This window comes from Panthera leo, chromosome A1 (genome assembly GCF_018350215.1).
Source record: "Panthera leo isolate Ple1 chromosome A1, P.leo_Ple1_pat1.1, whole genome shotgun sequence".
Taxonomy (NCBI): Eukaryota; Metazoa; Chordata; class Mammalia; order Carnivora; family Felidae; genus Panthera; species Panthera leo.
The window spans coordinates 18,755,575-18,774,902 of record NC_056679.1 but is presented as its reverse complement, the minus strand read 5'-3'; the positions used below and the strand labels follow the sequence as shown (position 1 = coordinate 18,774,902).

Sequence of the window (19,328 nt, the reverse complement as noted above, 5' to 3'; positions counted from 1 at the left end):
CTGACTCTTCATTTCAGCTCGGGTCATGATCTCACAGTTCGTGGGTTCGAGCCCCACATTGGGCTCTGCACTGACAGCGTGGAGCCTGCTTGGGATTCTCTCTCTCCCTCTCTCTCTGCCGCCCCCCCACCCAATAAATAAATAAACTTAAAAAAAATCTTTCATTTAAACATAACATTTAATGCTATATTACTGCATAGAAGTGAAGTATAAACAAAGTGATATGAATCTCATGTGTAAGAAAGTTTTTTACTATTCTGTAGCTAAAATTTCTAATAACTGACCTTTTTCTTATTTCAGTGTCAGTAACATAATATCAGATATGAAAATTGCCAAATCTTCCACAGCTAGAGTTAGTACAAGACCAGTGCATCAAATTCAGTTTGATGAAGGATCTAACGATTACGTGGGCCAGAAGAAGACCAATGATCTTAAAAAAAGGTATTCAGGCTCTTTGCAGTTTTTTTGGTTTTGTTTGTTTCTCTGTAGGTTTACTTTATTCTGTGCCTGTTATTGCTGATAGGTGTTTGAGCATTATAGATGCAATTATATCTGTTTTCTCACTCTGCGTGTACCATGTCTTACAGAGGAAAAGGTGTTCTGGGTTTAGCAGTCTTATGCTTTTCTATACCATTAATCAAGTTGGGCCCTTTCTCCCATTTACCCACGATGAATAGAGGTCTCCTGATTTAGGATAAGTGGAGCTGATTTAATGCTGAACAAATGAACATTTTGTGAGAAGCATTATTTTTCATTCTGATTCATACATAACAATGTATATTCATATAACCTTTATATTTATCTATATAATTATCATTATTCATATCTTAGAGAAATAAGCCATCATCAAAAAAAGAAAGAAAGGAAGATCCATTATAATATCTGAAAGTGGTAGATTATTTGTGGCAATTTGAATTTGGTAATTTGCAGACTTGAAGATGCTAAGCCATGTTTTACATAATTATTTTATAATACAAAGCTGTCTGTATTCACATGAAGTTTCTGCTTTCTCTCCTTCAAGCCCATAAAGTGAAAGTTGGGGACAGGGAACCAGATATTTATAGCACGCTGTGACAAAAACTAACTGATCTTTGTAGGAGGAGGTGCCTACAGTGGAGTATTTTTGATGTGTTATGTATTCCGTGGATTTTCTTTTAATTATAATTCCAGCAACTTGAGTTAGCTCTTTTCAGAAGTTAAACTATGAATTTGTACAGGAAAATTGTAAAAGATGGTCAGCAGTTAACAAAGGAAGTTCAAGAGGTTACAGTGACTTTGGGAAATTATTTGAATTACTAATTTAAAGTGATTTTATACCTATGACATATTATTAGATAAAATAGAATGAGTACTTGGAGTTTTACTTAAGATTCCTCAAGAATATTTAATTTCAGGGGCGCCTGGCTGGCTCAGTCAGTAGAGCATGCAATTCTTGATCTGGGGTCATGAGTTCAAACCCCACGTTGGGTATAGAACTTACTTTAAAAAAGAATATTTAATTTCAGTCTTGTTTGAATCATTCTTTGTTGAAATGATTCCATGATTCCATGCAATTATGTCAGAATGCTATATCATAATTTGATTCTTAATGATAGTAGCTGTCATTAAAAACTAGAAGGTGGCGGGCGCATGACTGGCTCGGTCAGTAGAGCTTGTGACTCTTGATATGGGGGTCGTGAGTTCAAGCCTCGAGTTGGGTGTAGAAATTACTTAAAAGTAAAATCTTACAGGGGCACCTAGGTGGCTCAGTCAGTTAAGTGTCCGACTTAGATTCAGGTCATGATCTCATGGTTCATGGGTTTGAACCCCATGTTGGGCTCTGTGCTGACAGCTCAGAGCCTGGAGCCTGCTTCAGATTCTGCGTCTCTCCCTCTCTCTCTGTCCCTCCCCTGCTCGCTCTCTCTCTCTCTCTCTCCCAAAAATAAACATTAAAAAAAATTTTTTTTTAAGTAAAATCTTAAAAGAAAAATTAGAAAGTGGGAAGGGAGTAGCTAAAAAAGTGGGACAGGGGTTTATGTGCATATAATGGCTATATTAAAAAACTGACTGAAGGACTCTAGAGTTAGGGAAAGCAGTGGTAAGACACCAAGTTGCTCTCCCTGCTCTGTCCTGGGACAGCCTGAGACAATCCACCATTAATATGCCCTGGGCTGATTCCTTCAGTAAGAGAACAGAGAAGTGTGAGGCACAGACCACTGGCCCTAGCATACCTCAGAGTCTTGGCACTGTGCTAGACTAATCCTGGGACTGCAGCAACTTGCATAGCCTCGTTGGTCTGTTTCCTCATCCAGGAGATGCTAACTTAAGTGGCTTTCTTGAGAAATAGGAAAGGAATGTGCAGACTCTATATAGTAGATGCAATGAAAACGTCTGTTCCCTTCCTTTCCCTTTAGTACCTTCTAAAATTCCATACTTTACCAGATCAATCCCTCTTTACCATGAGTCACCTTAATCCATCATCCTGTTGACCTGATGCAAAGTTGGGGACTGCTGGGTGCAGAGAAGAATGCAAGCCCTGAGGATGGTTCTGGAGCATAAATGCCTTTGTTTAAAATACTTGGGGACCTGCTAGCAAAAACCTGAAGTGATTTGAGATCACTTTATCTAATTTTAATATGGTATTTGCATTTTTTCAGTTAGTGTGATATTGTAGAAAAAAGTAATGTGATCCAGAGAAGTATTCAAAATTATTTTAAAAGTAACTGTCCATTTTTTAAACTGGCTTTTAATCTGCCAGTAAATTTATGTAAGTATGAATGTAAGTTGATACATGAAGCAGTTGATTAAAATATACAAGGAAAAGTTATCTGTTAACTCTCTGACATTAATTTCAATAGTTAATTAAAAATGTTATATAAAGAAAGTTAATCATTATGTTAAAATTACAGAATGATTGCTTTATAAGTGGGAATGTTTTGATTTATCTGTGCCATCTTTTATAATTATAGTTTGTAATTAAACATGCAGTGTTTTCTGCCCTTAAACTAAGACAAATGTTGACTTCAACAACTTTTAATTTAGCATATTTTAATAGCTGTCTAATGTTGAGTTTTCTAAAACCTTAATATGAAATGGATCACGTAAAAATTATGGCAATTCAAACTAATCTTTTCAATTAGCTGTTTTAGACATTAAACTACTTAACCCGCTTTATTGTATCATGATGCAAAAATTCGAGTGCATTTGTTCCGGTTTTTCGTTGTCAGTTCTAAAGATGCAGAAATTTAGTTAAAATGTCTGGGTGTGAGTCAGTGGAATATTTTTAAACTTCTACATTGAGTATTTCATATACAATTTTCTTTTTCTAAAGAATTTTTTGTTGGCAGTGTATAAAAATAATAACTTAAATTGTTTTTTCTTTTCCAGCCTTAGGAAAAATATACTCAAGGGGAAGAGACTTAATATTTTTGACCTTAAGGCCGTTACTGAAGAGGCACCCGAAACAGGTTTGTTAAGAACAACACCATTGGGGGGTGCTGGGGTGTTAATAAGTTAAGGGTTCAAGTCTTGGTTTTGGCTCAGGTCATGATTTCTCAGTTTGCAGGATGAAGCACCACATCAAGCTCCGTGCTAACAGCATGGAGCCTACTTGGGACTCTCTCTCTCTCTCCCTTTCTCTCTTCCATGCACGCGTGCCCTCGCTCACTCTCTAAAAAAAAAATAAACATAAAAAAAGAACAACACTGTTTCTCAAGTAGACAAACATTCCGTCTTTCAACAACGTCCTTCACGTTTTGATTACATAATGTCAAGTATTTTAATAAGCCATCCTGTCATTGACCTGGGTCCTGCTTATGAACGTAGTTGTTGACATTGCCAGTCTTGGTCACGTGTGTCCCTTGAAATGTTGCATGCTATGAGACAGCGGGAGGTAACTCCTACCAGCTTCCTGAATCCAGAGCTATCAGTTGGCTGCTGATTTGGGTTAGAACATTAATGATCACCTACCATTTGCAGCTGTGCTATCACAAAAGCTAAACTGTGGCTTCGGCCCTAGAGCAGCTTGCTGTCCAGAAGAGGAGATAGCATTTGTAGAAGTAACTTAGTGAGGTGATTTGGAGATTGTTTCGGAGCTGGGAAGAAGAGCATTCAGGAGATCTATTTAGCAGTCTCATGTTTTTTTCTTAATACATAGTTAGTCCTTGTTCTTTATTCTTCCCCCTTTCTTCTTTGGGTAAGAAGTCCAATCCTTCAAATTCATCATTTGAAGTCTAATTCAAAGAGATACGAGACGTCCTCTTGCTTGACGTTAAATATGGTTTAGTGATAACTTAAAATAGATGAGAAAATTCAATGCAAATGGTCTTCAGCTTACAAGTGACTTTCATTTCCAAAGATTCTAAGTTAGCTTTTGGGACTTCATAGAAATAATTTTATGATTGATTTTTAAGTTCTGAGGCCAGCCTCCAGTGTCTCATTTAATCTATCACTTACTTATATAAACATCTGATTTTTCCCAATATTCAATAAACCTTTAGATGTTGAGGCCTAGGTTTCACTGACTTTTGTGTACCCAGCAGCACCTAGCCAAGTGGCTTACAGATCATAGGAATTAGTTATGTTAAATTGTAAATGCTTTTTTTTGAACAAATTGAGCTATAGAATATCTATCCATAGAGGAAAACTCAAGTGATTTGAGATCACTTTATCTAATTTTAATATGATATTTACATTAATCAATCAGTGTTTGTTCATTTAAAACTGAAAAGAAAGCTAAGAGAACAACCTCCTTTCTCTTATGTGAAAACTGCATTGTTTGAGCTTGCTGTCTCTCAAAATAAATAAATAAACATTTTTTTTCTTTTTTAAAGGGAATTTACTGTCAGGGCAGTCACTGTTGTCCACCTAATGAACAACCAGAAGAGGCACTTGTATTCTTGAAGAAGCCAATTTGCTTTTTTTGATCAGAAATCCTGTTCCTAAAACTGAAATTAGCTGGCAAGGAAGTACTGAAATTTTATAAAACGGTGTAAAATGATTGTACTTTAATAAGGAAAGTAATATGCAAATTTATGAAAATTTACTCTAATGAAGGTACTGTTTAATAAGTTATACTTGCATGAGTCTAAAGAACGTCTTTTGTTCCCAATTAAATACAGTAGCAGCAACATGCAGACTTAAATTTAGCATTTATTCACTGCTGTTTCCCTATCACCTAAAATAATGCCTGACATATAATTTACATTCAGTAATTATTTATTGATTGAATGAGTTCTTCTATCCCAGGATTCCCGCATTTTGCTCCCTCCATGTTCCTACCACTGCTGCAAAGGATATAGTCATAGACCCTACTCCTTATCCTGGAGTAATCTAGAGCCAAGAGGCCAGATAGCTTAATGGAAGGAGTTTCAGTATTTGATGTGGATTATTCAAATTCATATTCTGGCATACTGACCTCTTTGAGTTTTCCTTTCTCCATCTATAAAATAGGGCTGATACATACCTCTCAAGGATTCAATGAACTAATGTGTAATTGAAGTGTCAGGAGCACAGTGGGCATTCAGTACATAGATGCAGCTATTAGCAACAACGATGATGGCGTTGAGGCACCTGGGTGGCTCAGTCGGTTAAGTGTCCGATTTCAGCTCATGTCATGATCTCACTGCTTGTGAGTTCGAGCCCCGCGTTGGCTCTGTGCTGGCAGCTTGGAGCCTGGAGACTGCTTCGGATTCTGTGTCTCCCTCTCTCTCTGTCCCTCCCTTGCTTACGCTTTGCCTCCCTCTCTCTCTCTCAAATATAAAATAAAACATTAAAAAAATTTTTTAAATAGAAAAAAACGTAATGATGATGGTGTTGATGATCATGGAAAAGACATAGGTTCATCAGTGTCCACTGAATAAATCTATAAAATGGGACTATGGTAATTATTTTGCTGTTATGATTACTCTGGAAATGTGGCTAATTAAGCCTAACTGCTATGATCTTTTCTCTGTATGAGATGTTCTAGGCCAACATACTTAATATCTAGCAGTCAGTGTGCAGTCAGACATGGCTGTACATGAATTTTCGTATACAAGTCTGTGTGGACATATGTTTTCTCTCAGGTAAATATCTAGGAGTCAAATGGTTGTATGCGAAGTGTATTTTCTAATTTTTAAAGTCACGGCCAAACTATTTTTCAAAGAGGTTGTGCCATTTTACATTCCCACCAACAGTGACTGGTGGAAATGCAGTTCATTCTTGCAAAGTGTCTTACATGTCCAAAGCAAATAAGATGATTAAAATGTGATATGATGGTGGTTATAAGCTAACATGATATTAACTTACTTAGAGGGTTGGTTGTGAGGATTAAATGAACTAATGTAGAAAAAGCATTAGCACAGAGTAAGTGCTCCGTATCCGTTAGTAGTATGGTTATTATGTTAATTTCATTTCTTTGGTCTTTATTAGTTGTATATTGGTGACTTATCTTGACAGACTAAAAGGTAAACAGGCTGGACTTTAAATATCAAAGTCACATGTCTTATAAAAAATATTCACATTCATGGAAACATCCTTAAACAAAATACATATTTTTTTTTCCTTTCCAGTAGAGGGGGCAGTGAGACTTCAGGGCTTGCTTGCCTAGCAGTGTAGTAAAACAGAAGCCAAGGCTTGCAATTGTGGTTGCTGCAGGCTTTTTATGTCATTTTTGAACAGTTTGAGCTCTCAGAGAATGACCTTCCGTTATATACTGTTTATGTATATCCCTCAGGACCTGAAATGTTTCACCAATTTGGAGTTGATTATAACATTTTTGTAAAAATAAAGATATATACGCATTGCCTTGTGATTATTTGAAATGTTTTTATTATACAGAGACAGCACCTTCACTTTGGGATGTGGAATTTGCTAAGCAGTTAGCTGAGGTAAATGAACAGCCCCTTCAGAATGGTTTTGAAGAGATGATCCAGTGGACCAAAGAGGGGAAACTGTGGGAGTTTCCGATTAACAACGAAGCAGGTAAATCTTAATTTCAGAGTTTTATACAATTCAGTGATGGAGATTAAATCTGGCAGGTGTTCAGTCATAGAGTCTGGATACTTACATGGATTTCAGAACTTTGTATAAATTTCTTCGTGGTGTCTGAAAAGAAATTTCACAATGTTTTTAAAAGGAACGTTAGAGGGGCACCTGGCTGGCTCAGTTAATGGAGCATGCAACTCTTGATCTCAGGGTTGTGAGTTCAAGACCCATGTTGGGTGTAGAGTTTACTTCAAAATAAAATCTTTAGAAAATAAAATAAAAGGAATGTTAGAACTTCCCTGAATTCTAGATGTTTGATAAGGAAACCAAAGAAGTAAAGTTATATGGCAGAAATGCATCATGGATCGCTTTGTGACATGAAAGTGTTGACTGCAAATGATGACAGTTCTCTGGTTGCTCAGCCAGGATTATCTGGAAAATCTCATACATTTAATCCTGGGAGTGACATCATATTTCAATTTTAGAGAACATTACAACTCTTACAAAGCCTTAACTGGTTATCTTTTACTCATAAAACCATTGCATTAATGAGGTGCAAGGTTCTTGTACTTGAAAACCACTCAAAGCAAAAATGTTGGAAGGCTTCGAAATTTCTTGGAACTCTGGCAGCATACCTAGATGCTTTGGTGCTATTACCTACTTTCCTGGAGATTATTCTGGAGATGACACCTCTTCCTCACTCAAAAGGAAAACAGTATTACTGTGCTACTTATGTTTTGTGGTATTTTTTATATTATCATCAGCTAAACGTTTTAGATGTATTTTCAATTAGAAGAGGTTCGTTTACTTTTATGGTACAATTAGGTAGGAGTTGCAAACACCTCAGTAAATCTTGGGAAAGTATAGTCCATATTTTAACCTTTGTAGTATTATACGGTCACCTTAATATTTTATTTTTGATGACATTTGATTTGTTTGGATTAATAAATGGAACAGAAACTTAAATATCAGAAATATTTTGTCTTCTATCTTGATGAAGTGTTACTTTGTTTAGGAAAACTTTTTAGAGACTTAACAATTCCTTAGCAAATTCGTAATATTTTGTGTATTTGTGTGGTATATGCAGTAATAAAAGATGCTGTGTTTCATCTGTTACATAACATGTATATTTGCCAAAGTATTATGCTTTCCATACTCTGGTAGGTGTCAGGAAAAAAAACCCCAAGGACTTTTCAGTTGTACAAACCAGAGTACAGATCTGAACTCTCCCATTGCTTAGCCATTTGCCTTTGAGAAAACTAGCCTCTTGAACCTTAGTTTCCTCATCTGTAAAATTAAAGATACCTCACTGGAAGAGTATAAGAAATAAAACAAAGTTATTGGTTTGCTCAGCACAGTTCTTGGCATATAAGACATGTGAATAATGGTTAATTCATTTCCCCTCCTGTATGGACATAGGATTTTAAAAGGAGTAAAAAGCTGGGGCCTGGGTGGCTCAGTTGGTTAAGAAACCACCTGTAGCTCAGATCATGATCTCATGGTTCGTGAGTTCGAGCTCCACGTCAGGCTCTGTGCTGATAGCTCAGAGCCTGGATCTGCTTCAGATTCTGTGTCTCCCTCTCTCTCTTCCCCTCCCCGACTTGTGCTCTTTTTCTCTCAAAAATAAACATTAAAAAAATTCAGAGAGGGGCGCCTGCATGGCTCAGTCAGTTGAGTGTCCAATTTCGGCTCAGGTCATGATCTCGCAGCTTGTGGGTTCAGACCCTGCGTCAGGCTCCATGCTGACAGCCTGGAGCCTGCTTCAGATTCTGTGTCTGCCTCTCTCTCTGCCCCTCCCCTGCTTGCGCTCTCTCTCTCTCGCGCTCTCTCTCTCTCTCTCTCTCTCAAAAATAAATACACATTAAAATTTTTTTTTTAATTTTAGAGAAAAAAATTAACAGAATACAGTATGTAATATTAAGGGAAGATTTCATTATTTGATGAAATTTGGATGTTCCAAGTCCTCACAGTTAAAAACATGGTTTTAAAACCCAATATTGAGGTAGAATAAATGTGACTTTATTTAGGAGAGACAGTGGTTAAGGGTTCCAGTTTTGAGTGAGTTGTATGCTTGACCTCTCTAAGCCTCGCTTCTCCTGTCTATGAAATGATGGGAACAATAATAGGACTTATTTTATGGGATTCTTCTGAGAAACAAGTGAGGTTATTATACAAGTAAAGGATCATCAACCTCATCATTCCCTGTTCCTACAACAATATTGTGAGAGGATTTTACTGTAAGGATTTTAAATCTTAAACTATTAGTGAGGATATGTATTTTCTAGGAACCACCAAGTAGGGTATTAGGAAAGTATGGGTTGGTATACATTGTCATCAATAAAACACTTAAGATCATCAAAATCTTGAATGTCCATACTCCACAGGAACTTATCTTAAATTTGACCTGATTTTTAAGAGAGTTTATTTTTTACAAAAGGAAAAAAACACGTAGTTTGGTTAGGTTGGGGAGATAAATGTGACAAGTTTCCATACACATGGTACATATTATTGATGCTTCAGGGTGGGAAAGGGAGGTATCTCATTTCCAGCTCCTTAAGCCAATTGTTATCTGAATGAAAAACAGGAAAGGAACTGTGGAAACTTTCTCACTTTGATCACTTCCCTCAATATACACTTAGGAACTTCAGAATACTTTAAGAGACTGGCATTAGAATTTGGAGCCTCAGCAGTTCAATAAGATTCTTCTAGATTCTTATTTTTAAATTTTAAGATGAATAAAACGTCATGCTGTCTCTACTAACAGTTAGCTTTATGAAGATTTACTTTGATGCTTTTGGGGAAAGGGGTTTTATTTCTAAGGGCAGGCCATGCCGGTTTCTGAACGTAATACTGAAAATGACAAAATGACGTGTCCTGTGTTTATAACTTCGCTTCCCAGTGTTGTGTTTTTCATTTATGTAAAAAAATTGCAGTTTGTTGTTTTGCCGTGTAAAACATATAAATTATTTTCTGATTTGAAGTATCTTTTTTCAGTTTTTTTGTTTTGTTTTTTGTTTTGTTTTTTTTTAAGAACTGGTTTGTCCCTTCTGTTTTGCTTTGCCAGCATAGAGATTTGCAAGAGCAGTTAGGTGGCATTATTACCACTTAGATTTTGTAGTAGTGATTTTATATTGGATTGATAATAAAAACATTTTTATTTTAGCTTTGACTTTGACTTTAAACTTAATCATATTTTTACCAGTACCCAGTTAACAGTCTTGCTCTTGAATGTTCTTTAGCCATAGATATGCCACCAAATTGTGTTCCGAAATGTATCAGTTTTTGCTGCATAATGTGCCACCCCAAAACTTAATAAAACAACAACTAAGTTTGGAACTGCTCATGAATTTTGGGGTTTTCTGGATGGTTTTGGCAGCTTCGCTGAGGGTGGGTCCTTCTAGAGTGGCTGGTCTCACATGTCTGGCTGTTGGTGCTGGCTGTTGTCAGGGAAGATGGAGATACCTGGGTTACATGTCACTCACCATCTCACAGACCAGCTTGGGCTTCTTCACATGGCCGCGGTAGAGTTCCTAACAGTAAGGAAGAGCAAGGATTGATGTGTAAGTGTTTTTCAAGCCTTTGTTTGCACTGTGTTAATAATACCCCATTGACAAAGCAGGTCACTTGGCCAACCCTGAATTCACCGGTTTGAGAGACAGGCTGCACCTATTTATGGGAAGAATGGCAAAGCCACACTGTAAAGGGCATGAATAGAAACATAGGGGTGATATGTGGCCATTTGTTAATCTACCACCTTGATTTTTTTTTATTTACTTTTGTTTTGCTTTTTTTTTTTTTTTTTTAATTTTTTTAGTTTATTTATTTTTGAGAGAGACAGAGTGCAGGCAGGAGAGGAACAGAGAGAGAGGGAGACACAGAATCTGAAGAAAGCTCCAGGCTCTGAGCTGTCAGCACAGAGCCTGATGCGGGGCTTGAACTCATGAACTGTGAGATCATGGCCTGAGCCAAAGTCGGATGCTTAACTGACTGAACCACGCAGGCGCCCCTTTTATTTACATTTGTTTTAATAAAAAGAATGTATAGATCTTTAAATGTCCAAATAAATTTTTTAAAAATCTCTCAGTAAATATAAACTAACTCCAAGTGTGATTAGAAAGCATTTTTTTATTTTTTTAATGTTCACTATTTTTGAGAGAGAGAGACAGACAGACAGACAGACAGAGTGCAAGCAGGGGAAGGGCAGAGAGAGAGGGAGACACAGAATCCGAAGCAGGCTCCAGGCTCTGAGCTGTCAGCACAGCGCCTGAGGTGGGGCTCAAACTCATGGACCGCGAGATCATGACCTGAGCCCATGTCGACGCTTAACTTACTGAGCCACCCAGGTGCCCCACAAAGCATTTTTCAAGCCTCCTATTTTGAGATCATTGTAGATTTACATGCCACTGAAGAAATAATAAATATCCTGGACAGCCTCTACCCATTTTCTCCCAATAGTTACTTCCTACATAACCAGACTACATATAACATTACAGCCAGGCCATTGGCATTGATAGTTCTTCAACCATGTTCAGATGTCACCAGTTTTACAAGTAGTCCTTTGTGTGTACATATTTAGTTCTGTACAATTTTATCACATGTAGAGTCATGTGACCACCACCCCAGTCAAGCTCCGACTCAAGGAGCTCTTTGTATACATACACCTTTTATGACCACACCCGTTTGCCACCCACTGCCTCCCCTCCTTTGTCCTGGATCTCTGACAATCATTAAAACGCTTCTACATTTCCTATTATTTTCCCAGTTCAGGAAATATATACAGGGGCACCTGGGTGGCTCAGTCAGTTAAGCATCTAACTCTTGATTTCAGCTCAGGTCATGATCTCTCGGTTCCTGAGATTGAGCCCCATGTCATTAGCTTGGAGCCTACTTGGGGTTCTCTCTCTGCCCCTCCCCTGTGTGCTTGCACGAGCACTCTCTTTCTCTCTCTTCTCTCCAAATAAATAAATAGACTTAAAAATATATACAAATAGAATCATATATAATGTGTAACCTTTGGGGATTGGCTTTTTTTCAACTCCGCCTGATTAATTCTCTGGAGATGTATCCAAGCTGTTGCATGTATCAGTATGTTTGTGGGTTTGTTTGTTTTAATTGAATATGCCATATAGTTTAGCCATTCACCTGATAAAAGACACCTGGGTTGTTACCAGTTTGAGGCTATTGTGAATAAAGGTACTATAAATACTCGTGGACAGAGTTTTGTATGAATACAGATTTCCATTTCCCTAGGGTAAATACTTAGGTGCGACATTGTTGGGTCATATGGTAGTTGCATGTTCACTTTTTAAAGAAACTTCTAAACTGATTTCTAGAGTAGCTGTGCCATTTTATATTCCTTCCAGCAATGTGCGAACAGTCTTTGCTTCTCATTCTCACCAGCAGTTGATGTCGTCACTGTTGTCTTTAGATTTATTTACCTTCTGATGAATGTGTGTTAATAGCTCATTATGGTTTTAATCTGCATTTCGTTCATCGCTGCAGAGGTTGACCGTGTTTTGTATGTGTGTGTTTGCCATCTGTTTATTTTCTTCAGTGACATGTCTGTTTCTGTTTTTTGCCCATTTTCTAATTGGGGTGTCTGGTTTTCTTACTTTTGAGTTTTAAGAGGTTTTTTTATATATACATTCCAGATACTAGCCCTTTCTTGAATATTCGGTTTGCAAATATTTTTTCCCCTGTCTATAGTTGTCGTTTCATCCTCTTAACAGGGTCTTTGACAGAGGAAAATTTTTAGTTTTGATGGGGTCCGGTTTTTCCTCTTACGGATGGTGCTTTTGGTGTCAGGTTCTTTGCCAGCCCTTGAACCAGAAGATTTTCCCCTATGTTTTCTTCTGTTCTTTTTTTACGATTTTATTTTTGAGGCACCTGGGTGGCTCAGTCTGTTAAGCATCCGACTTCAGCTCAGGTCATGATGTCACAGTTCGTGAGTTTGAGCCCCGCGTCCGGCTCTCTGCTGTCAACCCAGAGCTGCTTTGGATCCTCTGTCTACCTCTCTTTCTGCCCCTCCCTTGCTGGTTCTCTCTCTCTCTCTTTCAAAATAAATGGATAAACTTAGGTGCACCTGGGTGGCTCAGTCAGTTAAGCGTCCAACTTTGGCTCAGGTCATGATCTCGTGGTTCATGAGTTCAAGCCCTGTGTGGAGCCTGCTTGGGATTCTGTATCTCCCTCTCTCTCTGCCCCTCCCCCGCTCATGTTCTGTGTGTGTCTCTCTCTGAAAAATAAACATTAAAAAAAAAAAAAAAGATTTTATTTTTAAGTAATCTCTACACCCGACATAAGACTCGAATGCACAGCCCCGAGATCAAGAGTCTCGTGCTCCACCGACTGATCCAGGCACCCATCCCCTATTTTTTTTCTATATGATGTATAGTTTTAGATTTAAATTCGTGATCCATTTGGGGTTCATTTGTATGAAGTGTGAGGTTTAGGTTGAGGTTCTTTCTGTGTGTCTGTCAATAGATATCCAGTTGCTCTGGCACCGTTTGTTGAAACGGCTACCCTTTCTTCATTGAATTGGTTTTGTGCCTTTGTTTAAAAAACTGGGCCTACTTGTGTGGGTCTGTTCTTACTCAGGCAGGGCTGCCATAACAAAATACCATGGATGGCTCGCTTAAACAACAGATTGATTTTTTCATAGTTCTGGAGGTTGGAAGTCCAAGATCAAGGTACCAGCAGGTTTTGTTTCTCCGGGCCCTCTCGGTTTGCAGATACTTTCCTCCTTGTATCTTCGCGTGATTTTTTTTTCTCTCTGTGCATTCTTGGTGTCTCTTCGTCTTCTTATAAGGACACCAGTCCTATTGGATCAGAGCTCCACTGTTACAACTTCGTCTAACCTTAATTACCTCTTTAAAGGTCCTATCTCTAAATATAGTCATTGGGAATTAGGACCTCAACCTGTTGATTTTGGGGGGACACCGTTCAGTCCATAACAGGGTCTATTTCTGGCCCTCACTTCTGTTCCATCAATCTGTGTGTCTGTCCCTCTGCCAATATGATGCTTTTGATTATTATAGCTATTTCAGTAAGTCTTAGCATTATTGTTTCTATTTTATTCTTCTCTGTCAAGATTGTGCCTTTCCTTACCAATTTTAGAATAGACTTATCTGTAGCAAAACCTCACTGAGGTTTTGATAGGAAGAGCATTAAACCTATAGATAAATTTGGAGAGAATTGACATCTTAATAGGTTGAGTCTTCCAATTTACGTTTAATTAGAAATGTGATTGATTTTTTTGTGTTGATTTTGTATCCTGTAACCTTACTGAACTCACTAATTAGTTCTAGGAGGTTTTTTTTGTAGATTCTTTGGGATTTTCTATGTAGACAAACATGTCATCTACAAATAGGGATGGTTTTATTTCTTCCTTTGCCATCTCTGTGCCTTTTCTTCCTCACTGCAGTGGCTAAAATTTTTAGTACTGTTTTGGGTAAGATTGGTAAGAGCTGACTTTGGTTTTGTGCTCATGAACTTAAGGGAAAAGCTGCAGTCTTTCACCATGAAGTATGATATTAGCTGTAGATTTTTTATAGATGCTCTTTAGCAAGTTGAAATTGTTTTTCTTATTCTAAATTGGTGAAAGTTTTTATCAAAAATGGGTGTTGTGTCACATGACTTTTCTTCTTCAGCCTGTTGATATGGATGACATTGTTTTTCAAATGTTGAACCAACCCTGCATAGCTGGCATAAATCCCACTTAATCCTGGCATATAAGTCTTTTTATACATTGTTGGATTTGTTTGCTAATATTGTTTAAAGTTTTTGCCTCTAAGTTCATGAGAGATAATGGCTCGTAGTTCTCTCTCTTTTTATTTGTTTTGTTGTTGTGTCTTTGTCTGGTTTTGGTAACCAGGTAATACTGACCTTATACAATGAGTTTGGAGGGGTCTAGTTTCTGGAAAAGATTGTGTAAAACTGATGTTAGTTTTTCTTTCGGTGTTTAATAAGATTCTCAAGTGAAGCTATCTGGGCTTAGGGATTTCTTTTTTGAGACCTTTTAAACTACAAATTTCTTGAATAGTTATAAGTATTCAGGTTATATATTTTGGTTTGAACTTTGGTAGTTTAATTGATTTTTAAGTTGTCCATTTTTTTCTTCCCCAAGTTGTTGAATTTTTAGTATATAATTGTTTGTGGTATTCTTTTATTATGCTGTGAATGATTTCAGGATTTGTAGTGATAATCCCCTTTTCATTTCTATTTCATTCCTCTCCTTTTTTCTTTATCAGACTTAATAGAGACTTATGAATTTTACTGGTTTTCTTTAAAGAACTAAGTATTTGGGGGCACTTGGGTGGATTAAGACACCGACTTGGTTAAGCATCTGCCTTTTGATTTCGTCTCGAGTCGTGTTCTCATGGTTCCTGAAATCGAGCCCCACGTCTGGCTCTGCGCTGACAGTGAGAAGCCTGCTTGGGATTCTCTCTCTGCCTCTCTCTCTGCCCCTCCACCACTTGCACTCTCTCTGTCGCTCTCAAAAATAAAGATTTTTTTAAAAAGAACTAAGTATTTGTTTCACTGATTTTTCTCTATTTTCCTGTTTTCAGTTTTATCGATTTTAAATGTTTACTTCCTTCCTTTGCTTGCTTTGGGACTATTTTGCTCTTTTGGTAGGTTCTTGAGGTGGAACTTAGACTATTGATTTGAGTGGGCCACCTGGCTCAAGTCATGGTCTCACGGTTTATGAGTTTGAGCCCTCTGTTGGGCTCTGTGCTGACAGCTCAGAGCCTGGAGCCTGCTTCGATTTCTGTGTCTCCCTCTTTCTCTGCCCCTCCCTCACTCACACTCCGTCTCTCCCAAAAAAATAAATAAACGTTAAAAAAAAAAAGATGATTTGGGGGCGCCTGGGTGGCTCAGTCGGTTGGGCGTCCGACTTCGGCTCAGGTCACGATCTCGCGGTCCATGGGTTCGAGCCCCGCGTCAGGCTCTGTGCTGGCAGCTCAGAGCCTGGAGCCTGTTTCGGATTCTGTGTCTCCCTCTCTCTCTGGCCTTCCCCCATTCATGCTCTGTCTCTCTCTATCTCAAAAATGAATAAACATTAAAAAAAAAAAGATGATTGATTTGAGACTTTTCCTCTTATGTAAGTGCATTTAGTGCTGTGTGTTTCCTTTTTTAGGACTGCTTTAGCTGTGTCCCACAAATTGTGATATCATTTTCACAAATTGTGTTTTCATTTTCATTCAGAGTTTTTTTTTTAAATTATCTTTGAGATTTCTTCTATGACCTATGAATTCTTTTTAAGTATATTTAAGTTTTAACTGTTTCCTATTGTCTTCCTCTTACTGATTTCTGGTTTGATTCCATTATGATCAGAGAATCTACTATGTATTACTCCAGTTATTTTCATTTGTGACCTAGGATGTGGTCTAGCTAGGTGAATGTTCCATGAATGCTTGAACAGAATTTGTCCTCTGAAATGGTTTGGTGGAGTGTTGTATAGATGTCAGTTTGATACCGTTTGTTGATGTTGTTCACTTCTTCTCTGTCGTGGCTAATTTTCTATTGTGCAGTTCTCAGAATTGCTGACGGTGGCCTTTTGAAATGCCCAACTATCACTGTGGGTTTTTCTATTTCTCTTTCATTTCTATCATTTTTTTCTTTCACATATTTAGAAACTCTGTTGTTTGGTGCGTACATAATTCAGAGCACTGTATCTTCTTGGTGGATTGACCCATTTGTTATGTAATGTTTTTATTTCTCCCCAGTAATTTTCTTTGCTCTGAAGTCTATTTTATGTGATAATCATATAACCACTCATGCTTTCTTTTTTTTTAAACATTAATGTTAACAGGATATATTTTTCTTCATCCTTTTACTTTCAACCTACCTATGTTGTATTTGAAGTGAGCTTCTTATAGAAAGCATACAGTTGCATGTATGTTTTTATATCCACTCTGCCAATCTCTGTCTTTTGATTGGTGTATTTAGACCATTACATTTGAAGTGATTATTGATTGGGGTGCTTGGCTGGCTTAGTTGGTAGAGTGTATGACTCTTGATCTGGGGGTTGTGAGTTCAAGCCCCACTTATTATAAATCTTAAAAATAAAATCTTTTTAAAAAAAGTAATTATTGGGGCGCCTGGGTGGCTCAGTCGGTTAAGCGGCCACTTCGGCTCAGGTCATGATCTCGCGGTCCGTGAGTTCGAGCCCCGCGTCGGGCTCTGTGCTGACAGCTCAGAGCCTGGAGCCTGCTTCCGATTCTGTGTCTCCCTCTCTCTGACCCTCCCCCGTTCATACTCTGTCCTCTCTCTGTCTCAAAAATAAATAAATGTTAAAAAAAATTAAAAAAAAAAAAAAGTAATTATTGATTTGTTAGGACTTAAGTCTCTCATTTTATTAGTTGTCTTCTGTTCATTTTCTCCATTTCTCATTCCTCTTTTTTTTAGCTTCCTGTGGGCTGCTTGAACATGTTTTAGGATTCTATCTTGTTTTGTTTATGTAAAATTTTTTTAGTTTAATTATATGGTTTTCTTAGTAGTTGCTTTAGGTATTAAAATACTCACTAGCAGCAACTGCTGCTACCCTTTAAACATGTATTATATGCTAAGCCTTATAAAAGAGTTTTATAAGCTTTGTGTCTATGTAATCTTTACGGAAACCCCTTGAGGAAGGTTCTATTTTAATCCTCATTTTATACCTGAAAACTGATGTTCAGAGAACTTTACTTAATTTGCACAATCACACGGTTGTTAAATTGGTGGGAAAACCCAGGTCTTACTACAGAGTTCATGCCTTTAACTGTAAACCCATTAATCTTAATTTTATGAGAGAGGTTTTACATGAAAATTGTAATGTATTTTTATCTCATTTCCTAGGTTTTGATGATGATGGTTCAGAATTTCATGAACATGTATTTCTGGATAAACATCTGGAAGATTTTCCAAAACAAGGACCAATTCGCCACTTCATGGAGCTGGTGACCTGTGGCCTTTCCAAAAATCCATATCTGAGTGTTAAACAGAAGGTTGAACATATAGAGTGGTTTAGAAATTATTTTAATGAAAAACAAGACATTCTAAAAGAAAGTGGCATACAGTTCAATTGAAGACCATGGAAATTTTTGTTTCAAGCTGGAGATAGATACTATAACTAAATTAAATAATTTTACTAGAAGTTTTCCTATATTATGTTAATTATTACATCTGATTTGAATGGTATAAATGTTAAATTGCTTAAAAGTATGTATAGTAACTGAAGAATATTCTTGCATGAAGAAAAGTCAACATTCACAGAATCAACTAGTAATTCTTAACAAGAAGAATATCTTAGAATTAGTAATAAGTTTAAGGCTGCTTTCTCCAACATTTTTCTTTTCAGTGACCATACTTCTTTGAAATATAATTATTAACCAGATATCTGATGATGTCAGGATGCTGTAACAGTTGAGATGATTTATAGACAGGTTTATATGCTGTGAATATGTATATCTACATACACATATGTTTTATATATTTGAATATATATACATATATATTTTTATATATTTCACCATAAATTAATGACCCTTGTGTAAGTCTGGGTCACCAGCGAGAAGCAACCTTGTAAAAATAAACAGCTTATTCTAACCCCCTCTAGCCCTCTAGTCTTCATGCCGAAGTTAGAACTGTTTATTTTTCTACTATGGTGCTTAGCAGTGTGACTCAATTTCATACAACTCAAAGGATTGAAGATTCTAAAAGACTCAAAACAAGAATTTAGTTTACAGCAGCCCCAGCCTAGTAGTGTTTCAGGCCCCCGGCAAATGAAAATCCTGTGAAGGAACCCATCATAAACTCAGGATTCAAATTATAAAACATATAAGGAAACAAAGCAGCGTGATTGCACACAAGCAGAAACAGATAACAAAAGCAGACTTTGTAAAGCCTTTAAATATTCATACTATGAACTATATATAAGAAAGTATAGAGCAAGAGACGAAAGTGATTGGATTTTGGAAAAAAAATGTAGTGAAGAAGTGTAACAACAGATTAGATACTGGAAAATAGATCTCAAGAAATCCATATGTAGTAGAGAGAAGAAACGAGAAAAGTATGAAAGCAAGGTAAAGATTGGTATAAGAAGGCAACATTTGTTAGGCACCTGGCTGGCTCAGTCAGTAAGTAGAGCATGCGACTCTTGATCTCAGTTCAAGGCCCATGTTGGGCATGGAGCCTACTTTTAAAAAAGTAAAAAAAAAGTAGTATTTGTGCAATCAGATTTCCAGAAGGGGGAAAAAAAGGAGAAATGGGTCAGAATTCGTCTTTGGATAGTTCATGGATGCAAAAATTTTTACGATTTATGAGCGACATCAGTTCACAGTGGAGTGTGGAGAGAACCTGAGATTTGCTTCTAGCAAATAGACTATGGTAAAGGTGACTCCCTTCGT

At 37.2% G+C, this 19,328-nt stretch overlaps 1 protein-coding gene across 1 annotated transcript in view; it reads left to right on the top strand.

Annotated features, from left to right (window-relative positions):
- Positions 1 to 19,114, top strand: part of MRPS31 (mitochondrial ribosomal protein S31) — a 33,090-nt gene extending 13,976 nt beyond the window's left edge. Inside the window, exons 4-7 of the mRNA XM_042906744.1 lie at positions 301 to 441; positions 3,367 to 3,446; positions 6,799 to 6,942; positions 17,779 to 19,114. Of these exons, the coding sequence (XP_042762678.1) occupies positions 301 to 441; positions 3,367 to 3,446; positions 6,799 to 6,942; positions 17,779 to 18,008 (595 nt within the window). The 3' untranslated portion in view covers positions 18,009 to 19,114. The remainder of the gene's footprint in view (positions 1 to 300; positions 442 to 3,366; positions 3,447 to 6,798; positions 6,943 to 17,778) is intronic.
- The last annotated feature ends 214 nt before the right edge of the window (positions 19,115 to 19,328 follow it).